This window comes from Sapajus apella, unplaced genomic scaffold (assembly GCF_009761245.1).
Source record: "Sapajus apella isolate SASKATOON/1434 unplaced genomic scaffold, GSC_monkey_1.0 scaffold137, whole genome shotgun sequence".
NCBI lineage: Eukaryota > Metazoa > Chordata > Mammalia > Primates > Cebidae > Sapajus > Sapajus apella.
Window position 1 is genome coordinate 1,076,118 of NW_022437077.1, and position 26,485 is coordinate 1,102,602.

The 26,485-nt window shown below is 50.2% G+C and overlaps 1 protein-coding gene across 1 annotated transcript in view; it reads left to right on the top strand.

The window, feature by feature from the left end:
* Positions 1 to 26,485, top strand: part of CDH22 (cadherin 22) — a 135,589-nt gene that overhangs the window by 65,511 nt on the left and 43,593 nt on the right. Inside the window, exons 3-4 of the mRNA XM_032263705.1 lie at positions 2,175 to 2,469; positions 16,260 to 16,379. Of these exons, the coding sequence (XP_032119596.1) occupies positions 2,175 to 2,469; positions 16,260 to 16,379 (415 nt within the window). The remainder of the gene's footprint in view (positions 1 to 2,174; positions 2,470 to 16,259; positions 16,380 to 26,485) is intronic.

The following is a 26,485-nucleotide window of genomic DNA, read 5'->3' on the forward strand; positions in this document are numbered from 1 at the left end:
TGGGGCAATCTATAACAGGACGGGGACCCGGAAAGGTTCCACCAGACGCCTCCATTTAGTCCCCGCAATTTCTGCTGAGAATCAGCAGACTCGCCAAAAAGAGAGAGATGCCCATTAATCGGCTAATGAAATATGAAAATGTTTATGGGCCATTCAATCTTCCAAATGGCACTTCTATAATCCACCTTTCAGACACAAAGTTCTACCAGCAGAATTTATACTCTAGCTCCTCCTGCGTGGCAGGGGATGGGCTTTCGTCCCCCTTCATGATGACTTCATGGGCACCTCTTCTCCTGCTGAGTGGGCTGGGGTTCATGGCACCCCAGCCTGAAAGGAACTTTAGAGATTTTCTCGTTCACACCCCATCTCCATAGAAGCTTGGAGAGGAGCAGGGACCTGCCCAAAGCCATTAGCTTCATCAGAATGGATTTTCCTCTGCTCAAATCTGCCTGGGAGATTTGGGCATTGGAGGATAAGGACTTAGGTGTTGCTGATTGCAAGAAAGCAGACTTCTTGCTGGTTCCTCACCCAAGAGATCTCAGGGCAGTGAAAACAACCTGGACTCTGGAGCCTAATGGTGCCTAGATTAAATCCCGGCTATATATAGCTAACATTTAGTAATAATATAATAACGATAGCTACCATTTATTGGGCACTTATTATGTCTCAGACAGGGCTGATTTTCAGCTAGTACAAACTGGTACAGTTGTAATGGTTGTTAAATTCATGAAAAACCTCCATACTTGCAGTAAATAGTCCCTCCTCTCCCTCGCCCCAACTCTCTCAGCCCCCTGGACCTCTCTGTGATCCAGCAACCAAAGGGTTCCTGCCTGGCTCAGCAGGGGTCCTGCTGCAGTACCACTGCCCGGGCAGTGCCCCCGTCATACTGGCTGTTAAATACTGCAAATGTCACCTGGTGACACCTGCTAAGGGCCTTATGTGGATTCTCAACTCAGCAAACCCCTCAATAGCTCTGGGAGGAAGATGCAAATATGATTCCCATGTTACAGAATGAAGAAACTGAGGGCCACAGAGGCAAAGTGATGGCTGAGAACGCACAGAGAGACGATGCCAGAGCCAAGGCTGGGCCAGGCTGCACTGTCTCTCCCTTCCCCTGGGCTCCTCTCGGGAGGCTTTAGATGGAATGGGAAAGCCCAGTGTGGAGCCAGACTAGCTCTTCCCGTGGCCTGACCTTGAAGAACCCATCCCACTCCTCCGATCTTCATTAGGAAATGGGGGGAAAATCTGTAAAATAAAGACAGCAAATCCTACTCTAGCAGGTTTTTTTTTTTAAGTGTCTTGAACTAGAAAAGTACATAAATTGCTTAGCCATAAAAGGTGCTCTTTCAATTGACATCCCTTCTCTTCCTCCTCTCTCCCTTCACTCTCTGTCATGTGCTACGTCTTGAGCCTGACTCTGCATATACCAAGATGAAAAAGATGTGACCCCAACCTCCTGGGGTGCAGAGTCTAGGGAGCAGTAGACCTGTAATTCACAGTGAGGTATAGACCAGCAGCCTGGAAGTTTGTTAGCAATGCGAAGTCTGAGGCCTGGCTCCAGACCTCCTGAGTGAGAATCTGCATTTTTAACAAGATCCCCAGGTGAACTGCATGCACACTAGCGTTTCAGAAGTGCCGGCTACAGCCATCCTACAAGGCTGAACACGACGATGATGGCTTGATGTACTGAGAGACCCTGGGGGCAGGGAGACACTGAGGATCCAGAAAAGCTTTCTGAAAGAGGTGGCATTTTTGTTGCACTTTGCAGGATGAGTAGACTTTCCAGGGGCAGAGAAACAAGGCAAGGGCTCACAGCCCTGAGGCTGTGCGTGCTAAAGGGGAGAGGGGTTTGGCGGTGGTGCTGGACTTCTTTGTAAAGGCAATGGGAAGCCATTGGAGGGTTGCAAGCAGGGAGGCCACGTTCGGATCTGCCTCCGAGGCTGATAACTCTGAATGCAGAGGGGAAAGTAGATTCCAGGGGCAGGGAGAGCCCCAGAGGGCTGGGGAAACACTCCAGACCAGGGATGGAAGTGAGCATGGCTGATGGGCCTCAGTGTCCTCACTAAAGACGTGTATGTGTTGGAGAAGAGATGGGCTTGGGAATAGGATGGACAGTGAGGCCCAGAGGAGCTTCCTCTGCAGCCTCCATCCTGCCTTCCTCTTTGCCTCCCCAGATCCACTCGGACTCAGACGAGGGTGATGGGGCCATCAAGTACACCATCTCAGGCGAGGGCGCTGGGACCATCTTCCTGATCGATGAGCTGACAGGCGACATTCACGCCATGGAGCGCCTGGACCGCGAGCAGAAAACCTTCTACACGCTGCGGGCCCAGGCTCGGGATCGCGCCACCAACCGCCTGCTGGAGCCCGAGTCGGAGTTCATCATCAAGGTGCAAGACATCAATGACAGTGAGCCCCGCTTCCTGCACGGCCCCTACATTGGCAGCGTGGCGGAACTCTCACCCACAGGTGGGCTGTGGGCCCTGGGGGTGGGGGTGGGATCTAGGTGATCCCCAAGGGGAGTGGAGCCTGCTGGAAAGCAGAGTCGCTGATCCTCCGGGAAGGGACAGGAAAGACAGGGCCTCCTGCCCTAAGGTACAGGGTACAGATGTGAGTGAGCCCAGGTGTCCCCTATGGTCAAGCACAGTCCTGGATAAAACCACACATGTGACCTCAGCCACATCCATGGACACAGCCCCCACATGGACTTGGACCTGCATGTGGACACAGTGATGCCCTTGGACATGCTCATACAGCCACATAGAGTCACGAACATAGACACAGCCGCAGATCCGGATGTGCCACATGCACAAGCCAGCCGCGAATACCACTCACCACTACACCAGTATACAACCCCATTCGTAGATCCAGTGCCCCACACAGGCACAGCTGGATGCCTTGACGGAGCCCTTCACAGAAGTTCAACTGCACACAGACACAGCACAGCCCTGGGCCACAACCTCCACGTGGACATAGTCCCATCTTCAGGCATACCCACCACTGGGAAGAGCTAGATTGGGATACAGCTGGAACAGGGTCCAACCACACACTCAGACCCACGACTGCAGACCCTGACATAGCCAATCACACCCCCAGGTAGGAAACGGGCCCTTAGGCAGATAGGACTTCTGCACAGACTCAGCCATGTAGAGACAGAGGCAAAAGCCACAAGCAGACATGAGCATCCTGGGACCCAGCTCCCCAGGCATGCAGCCGCAGACAGGCACAGGCACAGGCAGTTGAATGAGACAGGCAGCTCTGTCTACAGCCCAGAGGAAGCCACAGCTCACCAAGACCCAGCCAGCTAGGGACAGAGTCTTACACAGAGACGGCTGAGCCCCCAGACACAGACTGAGGTGCACTTACCTGGGTATGACTGCACACACTCAGGAGCACTGCACACATGATTGCACCCATAGAAAGGGCAGTGCACACACAAAAACGTACATCTCGATGAAGACATCAGACACAGCCATACTTAGAAAGGGTCATGCACACAGCAGCAGGTCACTGGGACTAAAGCTGCACAACTCCGCCTTCTCCCACTGTGAAGCCTCCAGACCATTGCTGACCATCCAGGCCCCACTTAGCTCAGCACTCTGGGAGCTACGGTAGAAATTGGAGTCATGGGCAAGGGGCATCTCCTTCCTACCATGTTACTTTAAGTCATCTGCAAGCCAGGCTAGACAAGAAGCAGCTGCCCTGGGTCCTAGTCCACGCTCCATCGCTGACTCACTGTGGCCGAAGGCTAGATGCTATGCCTCTCTGGACCTCCCAGCTCTATGGCTGCATATCAGAGGCCAGGAGTACTTGGACTCTTGGGAAAGGGTGCTGTCAGCCCAGCTTCCCCAGGTTGGGCCAAATCTGGCAGATTGCTGGGATAATGAGCAAACAGCCAGCTGGGAAGAGGAGAAGGTGAACTGGAGAGAATGGTGGGCAAGGAATGAGGGGGAAATAAGGAGCAGTGGGGCTGTGGATATGGGTGCGGACTGGCGTACACACACACACAGGCACACACGCATGCCTGATATACATGTGTGTTCAAATATCTATAAAGCTGTGCGCACACACCTAGCCAAGAAGCACTTTAAGGCCTGTGTGTGCATATGATATGCTGTGTCTATATGAGTATATTCATTCATTCAACAAACGTTTATCGAGTACCTACTATGTGCTAGGCCCTGGGAACATGGCAGTGAAAAGACAGAAGATCCCCTACTCTCAAGGAGGGCCCATTCTTCCTAAGGAATACAGACAATAAGCAAGTGAACAACTAGATCATTGGTCCAGTAAGGCTTCTCTGAAGAGGTAACATTGAAGCAAAGACCTGAGGAAGTAAGAGCATGGGCCCTGGGTGAAGAGCATTCCAGGCTGAGGGAATGGCACACGCAAAGGCCCTGGGGTTAAATTCTGCCAGGAAGAAACAAGGTGACCAGCTCATGTAGCCATGTAGACCATAGCCAGAGCTTTGCCTTTTACACTCAGCAAGCTGAGAAGTCAATGGAAGGTCTTGCTCAGAAGAATGACATGATCAGGACCCATGGCTCTTTCAGGAGGGATAGAAGGGCAGAAAAGAGGGCAAGAGCAGAAGCGGGTGGCCTGCAAATAAGAAGTGATGGTGGCTTGGAACAAGATGATACAGTGGAGGTGTTGAAAAGAGGTTGCCTTTTGGATATATTCTGACAGTGGAGCTGAAAGCACTTGCTAATGGATTGGAGGTAGCGTGTGAGAGAAAGAAAACTCAAGGATAACTGTTAGGATTATAACCTGAGCAGTTAAATAGATGGCTCTGCGTTTACTGAGATGGGGGGACAGATTTGGGGGATGAGAGGAAATTAGGAGTTTGGTGTGAAGTATGCTGCTAGAAAAACATATTAGGCTGCTGAGTGGAGATCTTGAACAAGGCAGTTGAATATCTGGGTTCACAGGAGGTCTGGGCTGGAGAGATAAATTTGGATGTTGTCAATGGCAAAGACCTGTGGAATTTCAGAGCCTGGCAAGAACTTAGCAATTAATTTTGCAAATAGGGAAACTGGGGCTCAGAGAGACAGTGATATGCCCAAGTGACAGGCAGATGAATGAGACAGGCTGCTCCGTCTACAGCCCAGAGGAAGCCACAGCTCGCCAAGGCCCAGCCAGCTAGGAATAGAGTCTCACACAGAGATGGCTGAGCCCCCAGACACAGATTCAGTTGCATTTACCAGGGTATGACTGCACACACCCAGGAGCACCGCACACACGATTGCGCCCATAGAAAGGGCAGTGCACACACACAGAAATGGACGTTTCCATGAAGACATCAGACACAGCCTAGCCAAGAAGCCCTTTAAAGCCTGTGTGTGCATGTGGCATAGCCATAGTCACACAGCAAGTCCCTGACTTTCTAGGCCCAGAAGCCCCGACCTACTGACTTAAGCTCACGGCCTTGTCTCTCTTCACCTAAAACTGACCTGCACATTTCTGCATAGAAAAGGCCAGAAAGGTGAGGAGAGCTGATGCTCTCTAGCGAGAAGGAAGCAAAAGCCCCATCTGAAGGACTAGAGGAAAGCAGGTAGCTGCGAAAGGCCTAAGTGAGAGAGTGACTTGGGAAGAGCTGCGTTTTAGAAAATGCCATCTGCTGCATTGTGGAGAATGGCTGAGGATGGGGAGGTGCGTGGGGAAAAGAGCAGCCTCATCTCCACCATGGGGGCTCCTCCATGACCCCTTCGCTCTCACTGCAACTCTGAGAGGTGGCAGGACTGATGGTAGTATCCCCATTGAACAGATGGGAACACTGAGGCTCAGAGAGAAGAAAGTACCTACAGTCACATAGCAAGTCAGTGACACAGCAAGTTGCTGGGCATAGCTCCCAGGCTGTTGGAATGGCAAGGATTCTTGTTTCACAGATGGGGAAACGGAGACCAAGAGAAGGGCAAGGACTCATCCAAGGTCACACAGAGAGTAGGAGGCAGAGGCAGCCCCCAGTTTATGAGCACTAGCCTACGGAGACCCAGCCCTGCCTTGACCCCCTCTCCCAGCCCACTGACTCTCACATTCCACTCAGGAAAAGTTGGGAGGGAGGGGGACTCAATTTGGACTATCTGAGGAACCTGGGGGGGTGGGGAGGGAAAAGCAGAAATTAAATTAGTTTATTTCATTTGAGCAACTTTTTGAAGGGGAAGCAAATCTGACACCAGGGTGCTTGCAGAGACTCCAGGCAGCTTTGAAAATCAGTCACAATTACTGAGCCTCCTGATCTGGCTGCGGAGGGCGGGGCCAACAAGCAGCATCAGGGTCCGAGCAGTTTCCGAGATCAGAGGGAGCAGGGACGCAGCTTGGAACATGAAAGGCAGCAGTGCTTGCAAATTAAACCACTCACAGCTTAAAAGAGAAGGGAAGTATGCCGGGGGCCACCGACGAGCCACGCTTCTGAGCAGGGGCACACCAGTCATGTTAAGCCTGATGCAGCCAAGTGGGTCCTGAGCTGACAGTCAGGAGGCCTGGCTCCCTGCATGACTTTGGTTGGCTTCTGCCCCTCTGGACTCCAAGTTGCCTTCTGAGCATTGAGACAGTTCATTCAAGCATCAGATGTTTATTAAGTGCCTGCTATGTGCCAGGCACTGTTCCAGACATTGGGGATTCCTAGGAAACCTACATACTATAGCAGGGAGAAAGTCAGGACAGAGATAAGCAAATGCATAATATGCAAATAAATAATTAAAAATATAAAATAGGCCAGGCACAGTGTCCCATGCCTGTAATCCGAGCACTTTGGAAGGCCAAGGTTGGTGAATTACCTGAGCTCAGGAGTTCAAGACCAGCTGGGCAATATGGCGAAACCCCATCTCTACTAAAATACAAAAAAATGAGCCAGGCATGGTGGCATACACCCGTAGTCCCAGCTACTTAGGAGGCTGAGGCACAAGAATTGCTTGAACTGCGGAGGCAGGGGTTGGAGTGAGCCAAGATTGTGCCGCTGCACTCCAGCCTGAGTGACAGTGTGATACTCGGTCTAAAAAAATAAAAACCACCATATGTATATGTATGTATGTATGTATGTATGTATATATATATGAAATATTAATATGCCTGGTGGTGTGAGTGCTATGCAGAATAAGGGAATTTGGGGTGAGGTCTATTTCGCTATTTTAGATAGAGCGGTCAGGGAAGGCCTCTCTTTCTGGAAGAGGACATCTGAATAAAGATCTGAAGGAAGGGAGCCAAGGAGCTCTGCGAAACACTGGTTTACAAACTTTTTCATGCATCCACATTACCTGGAGGGCTTGTTAAAACACAAATTGTTGCCCTTGTCCCCCAGCGTTTTTGGCTCAAGAGGTCTGGGCTGGTAGAAATGTTTGCACTTCTAACAAACTCACTAATGCTGCTGGCTTAGAGATCATACGTGGACAACCACTAAGCTACAAGAAGAATGTTCCAGGCAGAGAGGACAGCAAGTGCAAGGGTCCTGAGGCATAGCATGTTTGTCGTGTTTGAGGACTAGCAGGGAGGTCTGTGACTGAAGAGGAGTGAGTGAGTGGGAGAATATCTGGAGTCTAAGTGCCTCAGATGATGGATTACGCAGGACTTGGTAGCCATTGAAAGGTTTTTAGCTGTACTCTGAGTGAGATGAGGAGCAGAGGAGTGACCTAATCCGGCTTATATTTTAAAAAGAATGACTTGCTGGCTGCCATGTTGAAAATAGACTGTAGCAGGCAAGGTTGGGAGTGGGGAGACCAATGAGGAAGCAATTGCAATAGTGCAGGCAAGGGGTGATGGTGACTTGGACCAGTGTGGATGGTGAGAAGAGATGGGATTCTAGACGTACACTGAAGGTAGAGCCAACAAGGTTATGAGGGATTGGATTTGGGGAATAAGAGGCGGAGGACAAGGATGATGCTGAGTTTTTGGGCCTGAGCAACTGAACGGATGGAGCTGCTGCGGCTGAGATGGGGACTGCTCCAGCAAGAGCAAGTTTGCAGAATAAATTAAGGACTCATTCATGGGCAAGTTCAGATTGAGGTGTCTACTGAACATCCAAGTTCAGATGTCAAAGGGACAGTTGGATCTATGAGTCTGGACATCAGGAGAGAGATGAGGTTAAAGATACCACTCTGGAAATCAGCAGCAGAGGGAATTTACAGCTCGAGGCTGAATACATCAACAAGGAGTGAGTTTTGATAGAGAAGAATTGGACTAGACACTCACTCAGTGTCAGGGAGCCAGACCCCTTCCCTAGACTGTCACAACCTGACCATGGGATGGCAAGAGGACTTCACAGATCTCCCACACCCAGTTCAATTCCCCCTACTTATTCATGCCAACCTTGTGCAAGACACTATGCTTGGCACGATTGAAGATACTGAAGTCAGAAATGAGAAGTTCAATTCAATGTGCATTTCTTTTTTTTTTTTTTTTTTGAGATGGAGTTTTGCTCTTGTTACCCAGGCTGGAGTGCAATGGCGCGATCTCGGCTCACCGCAACCTCCGTCTCCTGGGTTCAGGCAATTCTCCTGCCTCAGCCTCCTGAGTAGCTGGGATTACAGGCACATGCCACCATGCCCAGCTAATTTTTTGTATTTTTAGTAGAGACGGGGTTTCACCATGTTGACCAGGATGGTCTCGATCTCTTGACCTTGTGATCCACCCACCTCAGCCTCCCAAAGTGCTGGGATTACAGGCTTGAGCCACCGCGCCCGGCCTTCAATGTGCATTTCTTAACCACTCCTTTATTCTGGGCACTGTGGGGGATGTAAAGATAAGTAATTGAATTAAATCCACAAATGTTTATTAGCACCCATTATACGCAAGGCCTCTGATGTACTTGGCTCTGTAGGCCTTGCAAAGATGAGTCACCCAACTTAGCAAACATTTATTAGCACCTACTTTATATATGGCCCCACAGAGGATACAGAAGTAGTTGCTTTTAACTTGGTAAACACATATCAGTGCCTACTATGTACATAGCACTTTGCTAGGTATGTGGAGATCACAGATGAGCACGACACCACCCCTGACCTCAAAGTGATAGCAGATCACTTTCATATCTTGTGCTAACTCAGATCAATTGGTAGTGACTGTTGGGCTGTATTGAGGAGTCTAAGGTCTCATTCAGCCTAGGCAGAAAAGAATGTCATGATGGATTAGTGATGTCTGCCATGAGCAAAGGAAGGAGAATGTCATAGCGCATATGCCATAGGATTGACATTGCCAGACCATGGGATTGGGGCTCAACAGAATGTGGAAATGGGCAGGGGCCCGGCTGCAGCCACTTTTCCATGTATTTCAATTCTTCTGTGAGCAGCATCTTTAATAGATGTGAAAAGACTGTTTGGTAACACAGCCTGCACTTCTTGGGATATTCACTAAATAATAGCTATCAGCCAGCACTGCTTTCACGGAGCTATTTCCGTTTATTCTCACAATCCTGGGGAATAAGCAGGATAGGCATTAGTGTCTTCATGTCACTGATACAGAAATAAATGCCAAGTGATTTTTCTGAGATTCTGCAGTAAGAGCTAAAGCCAGAACTAGACCCAGAAGCAGAAACCAGAACCCGAGTTCCTTGTCTCGGTGTCCATGGCTTTCTTTGAGGAAAGAGTCATGACCATTTCTTGCGCAACACTTCATAGCTTGAAAATCACTTTTACATCCCTAATCTCATTTCAGCCTCTTAGGGACTCTCTTGGGTCACGTATTGACATCCCCATTTTACAGCTAAGGAAACTGAGGCTCAAGAGGGAAAGGAAAGTAAAACTGGGAGAGCAGTTTCTGATTTAAGAATCAGAACTATCCGATTCTTAAATCCGGTGCTTGTGAGGACAGAGAGGAAAGAAGGAAGGCAGGAAGGAATGTGTTCCCCAAGGATCTCATTTGGAGAGGGCAGCAGCAAGCTGGGAACCTCTGATTGTCCCGTCTGTAGCTGGAGAGAGTGTAGCTCAGCAGCCCGCAGGCCCAAGCCAGGAATCAATCGCTGGTCTCTGCAGAGACAACTTCTAAAGATGTTTTTAATTAAAGTCCAGGAAGATCTATACGTGCAATATCTCCTTGCTTAGCAACGGCACTGGCTATCACCACCCAGGCTGGGGGGAACGGGACAGGAGGCTTCTGGTGGGGAGAAGCAACAGACAGGAGCAGAGGCCCTGGCCCTCAGAAGTTGGCCCCATGGTCCAGGTAATCGGGACAGGGAGGAATATATCCCTGTCACTCCTTGTCTTTTCCATCAACAAATCATTCAACAAACATGACACCCTCTGTATGCCAGGCTCTGTGGCCACATGGCACTGGGGTGCAAAGGTGATAAAGCTACCATTCTGCCCTCGAGGGTCTAGCACATAGTGGGTGCTCTGTAGATATTGGGAGAATGAATGGAACTAAATCATAAGCAAAAATGTTTGCTTTCTGCCACTGGCAGAAGGATGCTCTCACAGATACTTTAAATATTGCTGTCCGAAACAAACAAAGTCACTAAACTGTGTAACAGAGGGCCTGGTAAATGTTGAGAGAACAGAAGAGCTTGTGGGTCTCAGCTGGGGATGTAGGAGAGTGCTTTCCCTCAGGGGGACATAGTAGATACACACACACACACACACACACACACACACACACACACACACACTCAGGGGTTGCCTGGATGGGCGAGTCCATAGCCAGGATCCTTAAGGAAAGAAAGGGTGAGGGGAGGGTGTTTTGGGTTCTCCTTCCTCAGGAGACTGAGGAAGGTGCTTGCAATGCAGGAGGCTCCTCATCCCACCAGGCCAAACCTCACCTTCCTCTCCTAATTCCTCCTCCTGTTCTGGCCCCATCTTCCTGCTCGATATATACTTCTGTCTCTGTTCTATTTGTTCTGTCTCTGTTTCTAGATTCCTCTGGCTTCCTACTTAACCTCTGTGTTTCTATTGCATTCTGTCTGTGTCTGTCCCACTTTCTGTCCCTCTGACTCTCCTTTCTCTCTCTTACTCACTTTCTTGCCCCCATCTCTGTTCCGCCTCCCCTGTCACTTGTCTCTGTACCTGCCTCCTCCCATGCAGCCACTTTCCTGCATCTCCTGTGTGCCATTCATCTGTATTAGGCTGCCCTGGCTGGGAGGCTGGAAGCAGGGTCAAGGCCAGCCCAGCCAGCCGGCATTCTAAGTGATGATCGAAGAGGGAGTTGGGAGGAGGGCAGTGGGGGTGGATGTTGAGAGGGGGCTTGTTTCCTGTGTAATCTGGGCGTTCTCGGGGACTCGACAAGTGGTTTTTAATTTTTAATAGAAAACATTCTGCACAGTGCTGGCAGCAGCAGGGGTGGAACTCATTTTTTATAAATGTTTGAGAAGCTAAATGTGAGCTTAGGGTTTCCCCAGGCCCAGTGGGGTGGCAAAAGGAGGTAGAGACGAGGCAGGATGATAATAATTACAAACGTCTTCATAATAACGACACTTGGTCACCTTAGCTGAGACCTCTTCTTTTCCAGAGCGCTTCATCTCTTTCTCTTATTAAGGGGTCTCCCACGCCCAGGGAGGCAGGAATGATAAAGTGTTATCTCCATTTTACAGAAGGGGAACCGAGGCGCGATCAGATTGGGAAGTTTTTCCACAGCCACACAAAGCCAAGGACAGGGTTGGGATGAGAATTTATGTCTATAATCTCTGAGCTTCACCCCATACAGCACCACCCACTCCAGGAGCCAGCTGGGGCTCCTCCTGGGGGTCCAGAACTTGACTCTGGAGCCTCAGTTGCACCTCACAGATAGCAAGGATTAAGGGATAAGAAAAGAAAGAATTCTGGCCTGGGATCCAGGACATAGATTCCAGTTCTGGTTCCATGACAAACCAAGTCAGAACAACGCAGAGATGAGAAGTAGGCAAGCCCCCTCCCTCTTGATGCTTGTGTTCAGGGGTCTCCTACCCAGGGAGGCACAGCCTCAGGTGGCTCCTGATGATACAGAGAGAAGGGAAAGGAGTGAACTTCTATTCGGCACCCACAACACACTGGCTTCACCAGCCACCTAGATCCATCATCTCTAATCCTTATAGCATCTCAGAGGCTCAGAATGGTCACCCCTTAATGTTACAGGTGAGGAAACAGATCAGACAGGGTAGAAAATCTGACTGACGGCATAGAATAAGGAAGTGGTAGGACTTGAAACCAGGACTCTATGATGCCAAGGCCCACCCAGTCTCCATGGATGTGTGAGGGGCATCTCCTCTCAAGAGTGTCTGACTTCTCATGCTGACCTCAGCTGGGAAGGGCTCTAATGACTTGGTGGCTGCATCATCCTACCTGCTTCCTTCCAGGTGTCAGTCTCAGAACAGGCTCAGTTAGTCCAGAAGGGCAGCATGCCAGCTAGACAGATCTGAGTTTGAATCTTTCCCTACTGCTTACTAATGATGGTCCCTGGGAAAGTCATTGAGCCCCTCTGTGACTCAATTTCCTCATCAGTTCAGTGAGCGGTTGGGTCTAGGGCATCAGTTTTTAGACCTAGAGGCACTTTAGATTCACTCTGGAGATTGTAAAAATACCTTTGCCTGGGCTTCTCCCCAAGAGTCCTATTTAATTGGTCAGGGATGGGGCTCAGCATCAATGTTATTTAAAGCTCCCAAGAGATTCTAATGTGCTGCCAAGTTGAGAAGAGCTGGTTTCTGTGCTCTCCAAGGACAAGCCTTTCCATATCTAACATTCCACATGGATCCATGGGCCCTGAGATCCTGTTTGGCCAAGAATCAGTTGGGCAACCCTTCGTATTCCAGCCTGGACCTACGCCCCAACCACCACTTAGCAGAAGGGCTGGGTGGCAGCACCATGGACAGCGGTCTGCTCTTGTCAACCAGTCCCAGCTCTAAACCCAGCGCCCGTCCTTCCCCTCCTCTGCGCCCCTTCTCCTGTGTCTGAGTCCTCCCTCTCTCTTTCACACACACCTATCTACTTCTACTCCAAGAAGCCCCTCCTCCTACCTCTAAGGCCGGATACATGTGGGCTTTAGAGGATCTGACAGCAGATCCACGTGGGTTTCAAACCTACCTCTGCACCAGGTGAACTTGTCAAGGTACTGTCCTCGGTGCTGAGCATAGACATCTGAGTTCTCACAATGATCCACGAGTTTGGTAGTATTCTTACCCCTGTTTCGCTAATGAGGAAATGGAAGTACAAAGAGGTTCATTACTTAACTTCACCCAGCCTCCTCTTTAAAGTGAAAATATTAATAGAGCCTATCTGAAGGCCTTATTTGGGAAATTCTATCATATACAAAAAGGGCTTATATCATAGTCTCCAGCACAAAGTTGTTATTTAATAAATGGAAGCTATCTTTATCAGTTATTGAATAATGATATATAATTCACAATGGATTTCATGATTAATTCATGTTTGCACCCTTCACTGTGCATAACAGCCCCCTCAGCTGTAAAATGGGAATGGTGCAGGGGTGTGCTGGAATCAGCTTGCACCAGCTCACAAGAGCCCCACGTTGATCTTTCAGGAGCTTTGTGGGCCAGCTGATATTATGCTGGTAGCTTGAAATTGGGCCACGGTGGGAATATTTACACCATGGAAATCAGCAGACACTACAAAGCAGGGCACTCCTTCCCACCCCTCCGCCCTCAGAGCTGACTCACCAACAAACCACTGCATCTATATCACAGAGCTGGTATGGAGTCTGCAGAAGAGAATGGACATGATGGTGCACTGTAAAATATAAATAAACTGCTGAACCTGTGGGATAACCCCGAGGTGGTCCCATAGTAGCTACAAGCCTGGCACCCTTTTTTTCGGCCAATTCTGGTGAGCTGCTAACTTGTAAAGAAGGTGGGAGGGAGTGTGTGGCCCAAGGAAGCCATTCCCCTGGAGCCTGGGAAACCAGTGGTGAATCACTGACCCCTTACCATTCCCACGTGTCGACATTAACTGTAATGGCTGCAATAAAGAATCCTGGATTGGGGAAATGATTCCATCATCCCCTTGGGAGTCCCTGGGATGCAGCCAGGGGGAGAGAGAGCTCAGCCATGTCTCTGGGGAGTCACTCAGCCCTGTATTGTGCTTTGCCCAGGGAGTGGAGGGGACATGCATAGGGAGTGACGGGGAGACCCTCTCTCATAACAATTATAACAGCCACTAGTTATTGTGCACCCACCATGAGCCTGATGCTTTATGTATCTTCTCCCATTTCAGTACCTCTGTGAGGGAAGCATAATTGTGCCATTGCACACTGGCGTGCCGTGCCTCCTGAGATGACAACAACAACCTGCACTTATTGGGCTCTTGGCATGGGCCAGGCACTGTCCTCAGTGCTGGATGTGGAAATTGAATTCTCAAAATGATCTCAGGAGATTTGTAATACTACCACCCTCATTTCGCAAAATAAGGAGATTGAAGCACAAAGGGGTTCATGACAGATCCAAGGTCAAATTTCTAATAAGTGGCAGTGTCTTCACTGATTGTGACTCAGTTCACCAGACCACTGTCCCCAAAGTCACTGTGCTTGTGCTGACACTGCTTCCCAGAAGGGACTTGGCATCCCAGAGTCCTGAGTTCAAATCCCACCACTTCCTCACTCTGTGCCCTCAGTCAAATCTTTTCCTCTGTCTGACCTGAGTCCTCACCTGTAATATTAGGTGTGTGGGGAGGTCCACTTTGCATTTCTGAGATGCTATGAGGATTGGAGGTGATGGATTTAAGTTGCTGGTGAAGCCAGTGTGTCGTGAGTGCTTAGTAGGATATCATTCCTTTTCCTTCTCTTTGTACCAGCAGGAGGCACCTGGGGCTGTGTCCTCCCTAAGTAGGAGACGGCTGGGTGCCAGCATCAGGAAGGAAGGGGCTTGCTCACCCCTCTTCCCCAGCTTCTCTGGGCAACTCTGATGGTTGACATGGAGCTGGAGTGGCCAAAGAAAGAGGCGCATTGCAGGGACGGTTTAGGAGACTGTGGCTGGGAGGGGGAACCTGGAGAGGGAAATGAGAAATGCAAAAGAGTGAAAAATAAATACATGTGTCTGTCTGGAATGATCGAGGGCCCCAGGCTGGAGACGGGAGAGGCGGGCGGCGGGCTGGGCTTAGCAGAATTGCTGCAGTAGCACTTCCAGACTCTCACTCATTAGCCAGGCAGTGAACTGGCCTCACCTCCCAGCATGCAGCCCTGCTGGCTCAGGGAGCCCAGCCCAGCCCCAGGAGGGACCTGCCTGGCCCCACCAGTAGCCACCCAGCAGAAGGCATCTCCCTGAGGTGGGGTCTGTGTCTCCTCCCATTTGGATCATGTCCTGAATCCCCAAGACTCACTCTTGAGTCTTCCACCTCACCCTCTTCTTTCTGGAAAGGTTTGGATGGACTTGATGGCTTTGCTGGCCCCTCCACCTGACCCTCCCCCACCCTTGTCCCCACCCCCACCCGGTCTAGCCTCACGTCCCAAGCCCTGCTTTCGTCAAATTGAACATGATGTCAAATTAGAGCCATCTCTGGGACAGACCAAAAGAAGCTCCCAGTTTAATGAGGCAGCGTCAAAAATCAATAACTTAATTGCCGCCGTTTGATGGACTTTTATCCAATTTATACTCTCCCCAGCAGCCTACGTGCAGAGCATGAGGAGAAGTGCGGGGGTGGGGGCAGTCTGGGCACCCAGGGGGAGGGGCGAGGAGGGCATCAGGGCCTGCAGCCAATGATTTTCCAAAGGGAATGCTGGGTGCTGCCTTCTCCTGCCAGGGGCCAAAAGACACTGGCCTCTAACCCCCAATGAATTGGGCTGCCCATCTGGGCTATCCCTGCCACCATGGTCGGGGGAGAGGAGGCAGAGTCCCTTGAAGAATCAGTAGGAGCTAAAGTGGGTAGAACGGCGCCTGGGTTGGGGGTCAGGCCCTGGTTTCCAGTCCTGGCTCCGCTGACTGTGATGACTGTAACTGCCAATAATGGTTGTTGCCGTCATTGAGAAACTGCTCTGAGCTGCTCTGTGCCGGGAGTTTAGAATTCATCCCCTCAACCTAGTGAACCAAGTGCTAGGATTCGCCCCACTTTGCTGAAGAGGAAACTGAGACTCAGAGAGGCTGCCTTTTGTGGCCAGAGTCCCACAATTGGGAACCACCCCAGGGAGACTTGAATCCAGAACTGACTCCATGGTCTCACTTGCACCACTAGAAAGGCCTCAAAACAGGAAGAGGGTTGGGACTGTGTGGGGATGGAGACCATGAGGGGCTGTCTTTGATGACCTCCCGTGGGTCTCCTGAAAGTCTCTTCTCCCAGCTTTCCTGGGATGAGGCGAACTGGGGAAACAAGCTTGGCAGCCCCAGATGACCCCTGTCTCGCTTGGTCCCCCGGGCCCAGGCACGTCGGTGATGCAGGTGATGGCCTCGGATGCGGATGACCCCACGTACGGCAGCAGCGCTCGGCTGGTGTACAGCGTGCTGGACGGCGAGCACCACTTCACCGTGGACCCCAAGACCGGTGAGGGGCGAGGTGGGGCCAGAGACGGAGCCGTGGGGCAGGGCCCACCCCAGACGCCTGCTCTCAGCCTTCTGACCCAGCAGCTCTGAGGGTAGCACAGAGGGCACTTGGTGCACATCAAGAGAGTCCCCAGCCACAGAGAGGAGGGGCAGCCAGGCAGGAAGAGGGAGGACTGAGGAGCAGAAAAGGAATGGGGTGGGGAGGGGGTTCTTCCAAAACTGTCAGAGAAACAGAAAGGCAGGAGGCAGCCGCTGTGGGTGCCCTAAAAGGACCTCGAAGGTCCGAACTAAGGGGCTTGCCCTTGAAGTTACGTTGAAGCAGGCGTGTAAGCTGTTCCGGGGTCACAAGTGCAGTTTGGGAGGGTTTTAGCAGTTTTGAGAGTTCTGCCCACTTGGCAGTTGTTAAGGATCTGACAGAAAACCACAGGCATCTTTAAGGAAGGGTTTCAAAGACACAGAGACCTTTAAGGACGGCTGGCTTCTTTCTTGCTTATCCCTCCAACACCACCAAACGATGGTGCAGCACACCCACCCACTGTCCCCTACTTCACTCACTGTGACATTAGCACCTGCCTCATCTCTGAGAAGCCTTGGGGAGTGCCGGGAGAAAAGAATGAGAAGACTGAAGCCCAGAGAGGTAAAGTGACTCACTGGAGGTCACACAGCTGAGAGTGGCTGGTGATTCCAGCAGGGTGCTCTCACTGCTCCCAGGATAGGAGGCGCCTGGCTTGAGTGAAGGCAGGAATGAGATGTCAGAAACCCAGAATGTGTATCAAATGCCACTGTGGGGCTCACAGCCCTATGGCACAGGGGGACAGGCAGATATGTGGGGATTGGATGCAAGGCTTCTTGGAGGCAGTAGCTGCAATCTACAAACAATAAGAAAGTGTCTGTGAGGTGCAGTGGCTCACCCCTGTGATCCCAGGACTTTGGGAGGTCAAGGAGGGAGGATCACTTGAGTCCAGGAGTTTGAGACTAGCCAGAGTAACATAGAGAGACCCCATCTCTATGAAAAGAAAAAATTAGCTACGCATAGTGACAGGTGCCTGTAGTCCCAGCTACTCAGGAGGCTGAGGTGAGAGGATTACCTGAGGAAGTTGAGGCTGCAGTGAGTTGTGACAGCACTATCACACTCCAGCCTGAGCAACAGAGCAAGATCCTGTCTCAAAAAATAAAAAATCAAAAAAAAGAAGGTGTTGCCAGACCAAGATTTCAGAGAAGGGCATTTCAGGTAGAGGGCATGGCTCAAGCAAAATTTGGGAGAAGTGGAACAGCCTGGGGCATGAGGGGAATTATAAGCAGCTCAGGCTTGAGCAGTCACATCGAGAGGGTGGCAGGGGGTACTGGGTGAGCCAGGCTAAGGAGCTTGGATTTCATTCTAAGGGCAAAGCTGGGAAGTGGATGGATTTGGGTTTTGGAGTTTTGCCTGTTCCTGTTGTCTGGGGGAGAAGGGAGAGGATTCCAATCCATGAGCACAGTTATAATTGTATTCTCTTACACAAAGTATCTTCATTATTTCTTTCTCCTCACAAAAGTAATACATTTTAGAAAATGTTCAAACATTAAGGAAATGCTAAAAATAAAAAAAAAGAAAGTGCTTCCCACTCTCTATCCTCAGTAATTACCACCCCAAAGGTAGCCACTTGGTATATATATCCTGTGAGATCTTAGACTCATTCACTTGAAAATATTAAGTCATCTTTAATAGATAATACATCTCAAGGTTCAAAATTCAAAAAGTCCAAACATTTAGTGGTAATTCTTCACCCCATCCAGTCCCCCAGCCACCCAGTCTGTATCCCCAAGGCAACCAATGTAATTTTCTCATGCATCTTCCAGACCTATTCTGTACATGTACAAGAAAATAAGGTACATGTATTTGTTTTTTTACATGAATGGTAGCTATAAACACACTATACACATGGCTTGCCTTTTTCACTTGACAATACATCTTGAAGATTATTCCATATCAGTACATAAAGAGCTTCCTCATCCTTTTATTTAATGGGTGTTATGGATACCTAAAATATATTTCACCAGTCCCCTACCAATGGACACTTATGCTGTTTCCAATCTTTTGCTGCAACGAACAATGCTACAGTGAATAACCTCATACATACATCATTTTGTGCTTATATGAGTGTATGTGCAGGATAATTTTCAGGAAGTGGAGAAGCAGGGTCAAAGAGTACATGCGTTAGGAATCTTGATAGATAATGTCAAAACATAGTAGATGACGCTCCCGTGAGCCACCTGTGAAAGTGCCCATTTCCCCTCCTCCTCACTGACACTGCGGGTTCATTGATGCCTTCTAAGTAAGGAAGTGACATGCTCTGGTTTTCATTTTAACAAGATCCCTCGGGCTGCTGCTACAGAGCTTGGCTCCAAGGAAGGAATTGGAGGCAGAGAGGCCCTAGAGCCCAGGGTCCCCAGCCTAGAGTCCCAAAGGGCAAAAACCAAAAGCCTGGGCCCTTTCTTGACACTCAGACTCCTGAACCTGCCTGTCTAGTTGGGAGGCCAGGGATGATGAAGAATTCGTGGTGAGGGCTGACTGAGATGCCAAGAGGAGAGAATAGGGGATGGCAGTGAGATCCTGCAAAGGGTAAATCTTGGGGGCCAGCACAAATCTGCAGGACCAGGTTGAGGGAGGAGTCAGAGTCTCTTTCCATGTAGTGTAGAAAGGGTTTCTTCATCCAGGCAAGGGGTACCACCAACAGAAACAGGAGTGTAAATTAAGAAAGCTACTAGAGCAGAGGAATTCGTGAATGTGCCCTGGAATCTGATGCAGAGCTAAATAATTCAGCTTTAACCATATTGGCTTTAAGATGAGAGAAAACATCTAGGGAAACACCAGGGAAAGAAACATCTAGAACTTCTAGCAGGCCATCTGAAATACAGGTGTGGTGCTCCAAGAATGGCTGGGGGCTCCTAAAGCCTCAGTTTCCCCATGTGCACAGGGGAGAGAATCACACCCACCTCATGTGATGGTTGTGATGATTCAGTGGGACAGTTCACTCATTCATTCAACAACTATTTCCTGAGTGCCTATTATGTGCCTGGCTCTGTTCTAGGCACCAGGAATGCAGCAATAGATAAATCTAAGGGTCTGCATTCATGGAACTTTCATTGAAGTAGAGAATATAGAAGATGAGCACGTACATACATAATGTCAATCAGTGACAAGTGTAGGGACAAAACCTAATGCAGAGGAAGGACTTAGATTCAGACATCATGGCTGGGTGCAGTGGCTCATGCCTGTAATCTCAACCCTTTGGGAGGCTGAGACAGGCAGATCACTTGAGGTCAGAAGTTTGAGACCGGCCTGGCCAACATGGTGAAACTCCATCTCTATTGAAATATAAAAATTAGCAGGGCATGGTGGCACATGCCTGTAATCCCAGCTACTCAGGAGGTTGATGCAGAAGAATCGCTTGAACCCAGGAGGTGGAGGTTGCAGTGAGCCAAGATCGTGCCACCGCACTCCAGCCTGAGAGACGGAGCAAGACTCTGTCTCAAAAAAAAGAAAGAAGGAAGAAAAGAAGAGAGAAGAGATGAGACGAGACGAGAAAAGAAAAGAGAAAAGAAATCATGACAGGCCTTTCTGGGGAAGTGACTTTGGGGCAGAGACCGAGGGCAGTGAAGGCATGAGCCATGCAGATTTCTGGGGACCAACGCTGCAGGCCAAGGGAACAGAAAGTGTATAAAGTGCTCAGCCTGAGCCCTGGCACAGAAGGATGGTGGTGGTGATGAAGAAGCCTTCATGCATTCCGCCTGAGGAGGTGGGTACCTTAGGGTTGATAAGACTTGGGAGATGGGGAGAAGAAAGAACATAGAAATAAGAAAAGGGCAGGACTGAGTCTTGGGAGGTGGCAGAGCTGGGCAGGTGAAGGATCAGATGCCAAGACAGTGGGGAGGGCAGCCAGTTTCTAAGAAACAGCATCCCCCGCTACAGAGGGCCCAGAAGACGGTGACAAGCGGGAGGCCACAGGGCCTGGGGGAGCAGGAACAGTTCCCAAGAGGCCAGAAAGTGAGGACCAGGCAAGGCAGGTGAAGGAGTTCAAAGGGGGGTCCCTGTTCCAGGGTCCCTCAACTCTTCAGTCTGAAAGGGTTCTTTCTGGCACATCCCAGGAAGAACCAGGTTTTGCCTCCCTTGCCCACAGCCCCACAGCAAGAGCCACCCTGGTGCCATTCCCAGCCCCAGCTCCATGTCCCCAGCCAGGAATATTCCGCTGATGCGGGTCTATATTTAGCAGCTGCTGCGAGGTACAGTCTGTTCTCGCTGTGCAGATAGCAGGGAGCAGAGCCGGAACGGGGCCTGGGAGGAAGGTGTGAGGAAAGGGAGGAGGCGGGGAGCCGCGAGGCCCCAATGCCAGAGGAAGAATTAACTTGTGTGTTTGAAAGGCCAGGCCTGCCAGCAGGCCCCCCACGGGGGCAACAGGGATGGCATTTGCAGGCTAATGAGGCATCACACAGGCTTCAGGGCCCCTTTTGCAGCATTTGGAGGGGACAGCAGTGGTGGCGGGGACAACAGCTGCAACTGGGGACGATGGGTGAGGACAAGGCTGCGGGAGCCAAGGCCAGGTTATAATTACCAGCCCCCGCCCACCACCACCCCAGCAGGAATAGAAGCATTCTCTGAGACTTCAAGATCTCTGCTGAAAATTCTCAGCTGGGCCAGAGATGTCCATTTTACGGGGTGGAAATGAAGCTAACATTTGTTGAGCACCTTCTAAGTGCCAGATCCTGGGGTCAGGATAATGAACTAGACCTGGTTTCTGCCCTCACGGAGTTTCTGCTCCAGCAGAGTTGCAAATGGATAGCTACACCCAGGCTGTGAGAGGGGCAGTGGAGGTGCACTGGGAGTCAGCCAGTCAAAATGTTGTTTGGGCACTTGCTGTGTGCCAGGCCCTAGAGACATGAGATGAACAAGACCTCTTTTCCTCTGTGAAGCTTATTTATGGAGGTACCCAATCCAGAACTTGAGAAAAGAGATCAGCAGGCCATCTCCAAAATGTGAGGCCTGCTGCTGGAAGCTTCCTCTCATTCAGTCCTCTCAACAGCCCTACCAGGTGGGTGTCCCCATTTTACAGAAGAGGAAACAGAGGCTGAGAGAGACCCAAGAGCTTACTCATGGTCAGCTAGCATGTAAATGGTGGAAAGAAGACTTGAGCCCCTATCGGTCTGGCCCCAGAGTCCTCCTTTCCACACTGCAGCCTATCGGATTCTGTGCAGCCCCGGCATTTGTAGTAGGCCCTCAGGAAGAGTCTAATGAATGAATGACTGAATGGATGAACTTGAAGAGCTGAAAGCTTTCAAGAACAACTTCATGGACTGATTTTTGTACCCCTAGATCTCCCAGAGGGTAATAGTCTTCACCATGCTTCTCCCAGCATCAAGAGAAAGAGAGCAGAGTGGAACACAGCGGATGGGAAAATATATCATCAATTCCTCCCCGCCCTGTACATGGCCTCTTAGTCATGTGACTTTGCCACTGTTCCCTGGAAGAGGTGGAGCCTGTTTCCCCACCCCTTGAACCTGGGCTCGCCCAGGGCTACTTTGGCCAATTGAATGTGGCAGAAGTGATGTTATGCAAATTCTGACATTAGGCCTTAAGAGACCTTGCAGCTTTCACTTTTACTGTCCTGGAACATAGTCCTGAGACTGCTGTGTAAGAAAGCCAGCCTACTGGAGGATGAAAGAACCAATGTGTCCCTGCTGACAGCCAAGACCAACTGCCAGACATGTAAATGAGCCATCTTGGACCTTCCAGTCAGCTGCTCCTCCGTTTTAGGCTCAGCTGCGTGAGTGAGCCCAGACAAAATCAGCAGAGGAATGGCCCAGCCAACTGGGTTTCTCTATCAGTCATCTAGAGCTATGTGAAACACACACACACACACACACACACACACACACACACCCCAAAACGTGGTGGCTTAAAGCAACAATAATTTATTATTTGTCACAATTTGGTGTGTCAGCCGGGCAGTTCTTTGGCAGGGGTCACTTATGCAGCAAGAGTCAGCTGTCGGGTCACTGGGAGTGACCTCGCAGGGACAGGTGGCATGACTAGGCCTCCCTCTCCGTGTGGCCTTTTATCCTGGGCTTTTTCACAGTACGATGGTCTCAGGATTCCAAGAGGACAGGTGGCAGCACACAAGGGCTTATTAAACCTCTACTTTTGTCACACCTGCTGATGTCCGATTGGCCAGAGTCAGTCTGGGAGCGAACGACCCAAGGGTGTGGATACTGGGAGGTGTGGTTCACTGGGCACTGTCACCATAGCAACCTACCCTATTCCCTGGATCCCGAGAACAGGGCCCAGGGGCATCGTGGCCTCTGGGGACCCACCTCACCCACACCCAGAGATGGCACTTGCATCCTACACTCTACAAGTCTTCAGGACCAGTTTCCAAGTGAGAAGAGTATCATGTCCCCAGTTCCTCAGGAGCTGGAAGTGACAGCGACAGCAAAGAGGGCAGCCACGTGGGGCCTCTCTCACTCACAGAGGTGGAGCCGGACCCCTGCTCCAACCTCCACTCAGAACTGGGACACTGAGCCTTTGGTGCCCAAGCCCAGAGATGCCCAGTGGCCCCAGATCCTACCGTGAATCCTCTACATTCACTGAGGTCCTGGATGGCAAGTAACCAGCACAAAGCTTAGCACACAGCAAGGGCTCAGCTAAAGTCACTCCCTCCCCACCTTTCTGCCTGGGATCCCTGCTCCCTGGCCTGGCAGCTGCTGCAATGTAAGCCTATCTGCCTCCCCTCCCCACCCTCCACCATCTTTCCTCACCCTTCCTGCGTCTCCCTCTCTGTTTTCTGTATGTCTGTTCCCACTCTCTCAGTTGTTCTTTACCCATTTTTATTCCCTCCTTTCTTTCTCTTCCTCTTTGTTTCTCTCCAGATCTCTCTTTCTCTGTTACTATCTCTTTCTGAGTACCTCTGGCTTTCTCTCTGGTTTATCTACCCCTCCATCTTCCCTTCTCTCTTTTTCTGTCTCTTTCAATTTTTCTCTGTCTCTGTTCCCCTCCTTTCCCCTCCCCAACCTTCCTTTCTTCCCTTCCTCTGTCTCTTTCCTCCTGTCTCTCACCAGTTTTCTCTCTGTCTCTCTTTCCCTGAGACTCCTTTTCTTCTCTCTCCTCTTCCCTTCCATCACCTTCCCCCTTTTTCCTCCCCTCTGTCTGCCTTCTGTTCTGTCTTTCCAATCCCCCAGGGTGGAGAATATGACAGATCCCACCTCCCTGTATAGCCCCTGCTCTCCAGGGCTGCAAAGCCTCAGCATCCTGGCTATGCACTTTCTACATGTGTGACCTTCAACAAGCTACTTAGCCTCTCCATGCCTCTGTCTCCTCATCTATAAAATGGGTATAATCATAGCACAGCACCTTCCTCATATGGATATTGAGAGGATTAAATGAGACAATTCACCTAAGGTGCTTAGAATGGTGCGGTACACAGCGCAAATGCACATAAACATTAGTTGTTTTTATGACATGTAATTCTCATGAGATGAAAACGTACTCGATGGCTCTCAACCAATCTTGCCCCAGGGTCCATTTAACAATGACTGGAGACATTTTTGGAACTAAGGCAAGGGTTAGTGCTATAGGCATTTAGTGGTGGGAGGCCAAGGATGCTGCTAAATATCCTATAGCCTACAGGACACAGACACACACACACACACACACACACACACACACACACACACACACACACACACAGGCTCTCTCTCTCTACAGAGAATTATCTTGCCCAAAATGCCTATAGTGCCAAGTCTGAGAAATCTTCTTGTTCAGGTCAGTATGGTGGTTGTCCCAGTTTACAGATAAGGAAACTGAGGTTCAAAGAGGCAAAGAGATTTGCTCAAAATCACATGACCAATGAAATGGCAGATCTGGAATTTATCCCAAGGCAATCCACTGCCAAGACTCCCCTGTTGCTAGGATCACCAGTGGTGGCAGAGACGGGGTCGGGAAGGGGCCTACAGAGGAATTGCAAAGGCCACTGACAGAGGGTTTGTGTGACCCTTGATTAGACAGAATACCCATTTTGTATCTGCATGTGATCCCATGAAAGCAGGACCATCCCTTAGGCACCCCACTCTGGTTCCCGCAGGTACACACAGAAATATACACAGACGCACACCACATGTACACACACACATGTACACACACACACATTACAGCCTCTCCTTCCATTCTATTGCCTGTATGGGAGTCTGGGGACTGCTGGGGACCATCATGTGTCGGAGCTTGGGTTTTATGGGACGCAGCATGGGGCTGCTGGTGCGTGACTCCACCTGGCGCACAGGCCCCGGGCACCACCTGTCACCACCTGGTCCTTGGCAGGTTGGAGTGGGTGGTGGGAGAGGCTCTGAACGCCTCATTGACTCTCCCACCCGACACTTGTCTATTCTACTGGCAGGGAGACAAGAAGCCCAGTCTTCCCCGCAGCAGAATTAATCTTGTGGTCACCCCCACTCCCGCTCCCCTCCCTGCTTCCAATAACAGCTTGGAGGACTGTCTGCTCAGCGATTAGTTGGTGCCTGGACAGAGGACCCAGGAACAGGAGAGGGTCGGGGCAGCCCCTAGGGCTGGGGGATAATTTGGTTGTGGGAGGAGGATGTGAATAAGAATGTGTGATGGTAGCTATGAGTGTGCCTGTGTGTACGTGACTTTGTACGTGTTCTTATGCACACAGTCCACAAATATGTGAACCACATTGTGTGTGTGTGTATTCGGGTGAATGTGACAGCATAGTGAGTGTACATGAGTGTGGACGTGAGTCCAGTTCACACCCACCCAGTTGCTGCTCCACGCCTGGCTCTGAGCTATATGTTACTGACACAGGCCTGGTTCATGTAGAGAATGTCAAGTGGGGAAACTGAGGCCCCAAAAGTGGGACTGGTTGCCCAGGGGAGTCACACAGTGGCAGGTTCTAGCTTGCAGTCCTTTCTTTAGTAAACGAATAGTCCGCTCTGTTGCTTTTGTGTTGTGTCTGCATGTGAGAGACTGCATGTGCAATTCTGTGAGCAAGTGTGTTTGAAAGTGTATGTACCTGAGGCTGGGTGCAGTGGTTCACGCCCTTAATCTCAGCACTTTGGGAGGCCGAGGCAGGCAGATGACTTGAGGCCAGGAGTTCAAGACCTGCTTGGCCAACACAGCAAAACCCGTCTCTACTGAAAATACAAAACTTAGCCAAGTGTGGTGGCGCACGCCTGTAGTCCAGCTACTCAGGAGGCTGAGGCGGGAGAGTTGCTTGAACCTGGGAGGAGGTTGCAGTGAGCTGAGATTGCGCCACCGCACTCCAGCCTGAACAACAAAGTGAGACTCTGTCTCAAAAAAAAAGAAAGAAAGTGCATGTATTTGAGTGTGTGTATGTGTTAGAGTGTGTATGAGAGAGTATGTGTATACAGCTAGTGCTCAACTTACGACCATGATTGGGACCGGCAGACCGGTCGTAACATGATTTGGTCATAAGTTGAGTAGGCTATAGGTACAGTGGAAATGGTGCACGCGGAGATGGTAGTGCTGCCGGAAGCTGGTCCGCACTGTCGTATGCCTAACTGGGCAACGTTTGCACTGCCAGACATGGAGCAGTCGTGGCTAGCGATTGTGCTCGTAAAGTCGAATGGTCGTAAGTTGCATAGGTCGTTAAGTCGATCAATACCTGTATGTTAGTGTGTCTCTGTGTGTGTGTGTATGTTTGTGTAGGATAATGTGTATTTGAGAGAGAGAGTGTGTGTGTATGTATGTATCACTGAGTGTGTATTTGAGAGTGTATCTATGTGTTTGTGTGTTCGTGTGTGAGTATGAGTTATTTGTGAGAGTGCATCTGTATGAGCAGGTGTGAGTGTGTGTGCTTCTGTGTGGATGTGTGAGTGTATCTGAGCCCGTGTGCATTTCTGCATGAGCAGGTAAGTGTGTAGGCGATCTGTATAGGCCTGTGTGTAATTCTGTGTGAGTCTGTGAGTGTATGAGTGTGCATTTGTGAGTGTATCTATAGGGGTGTGTATGAGTTTGTGGATGTATCTGTGTGAGTGTGTATGAATGTATTTGTATAAGTCTGTGGGTGTGATTCTGTGTGAGCCTGTATGAATGTATCTGTA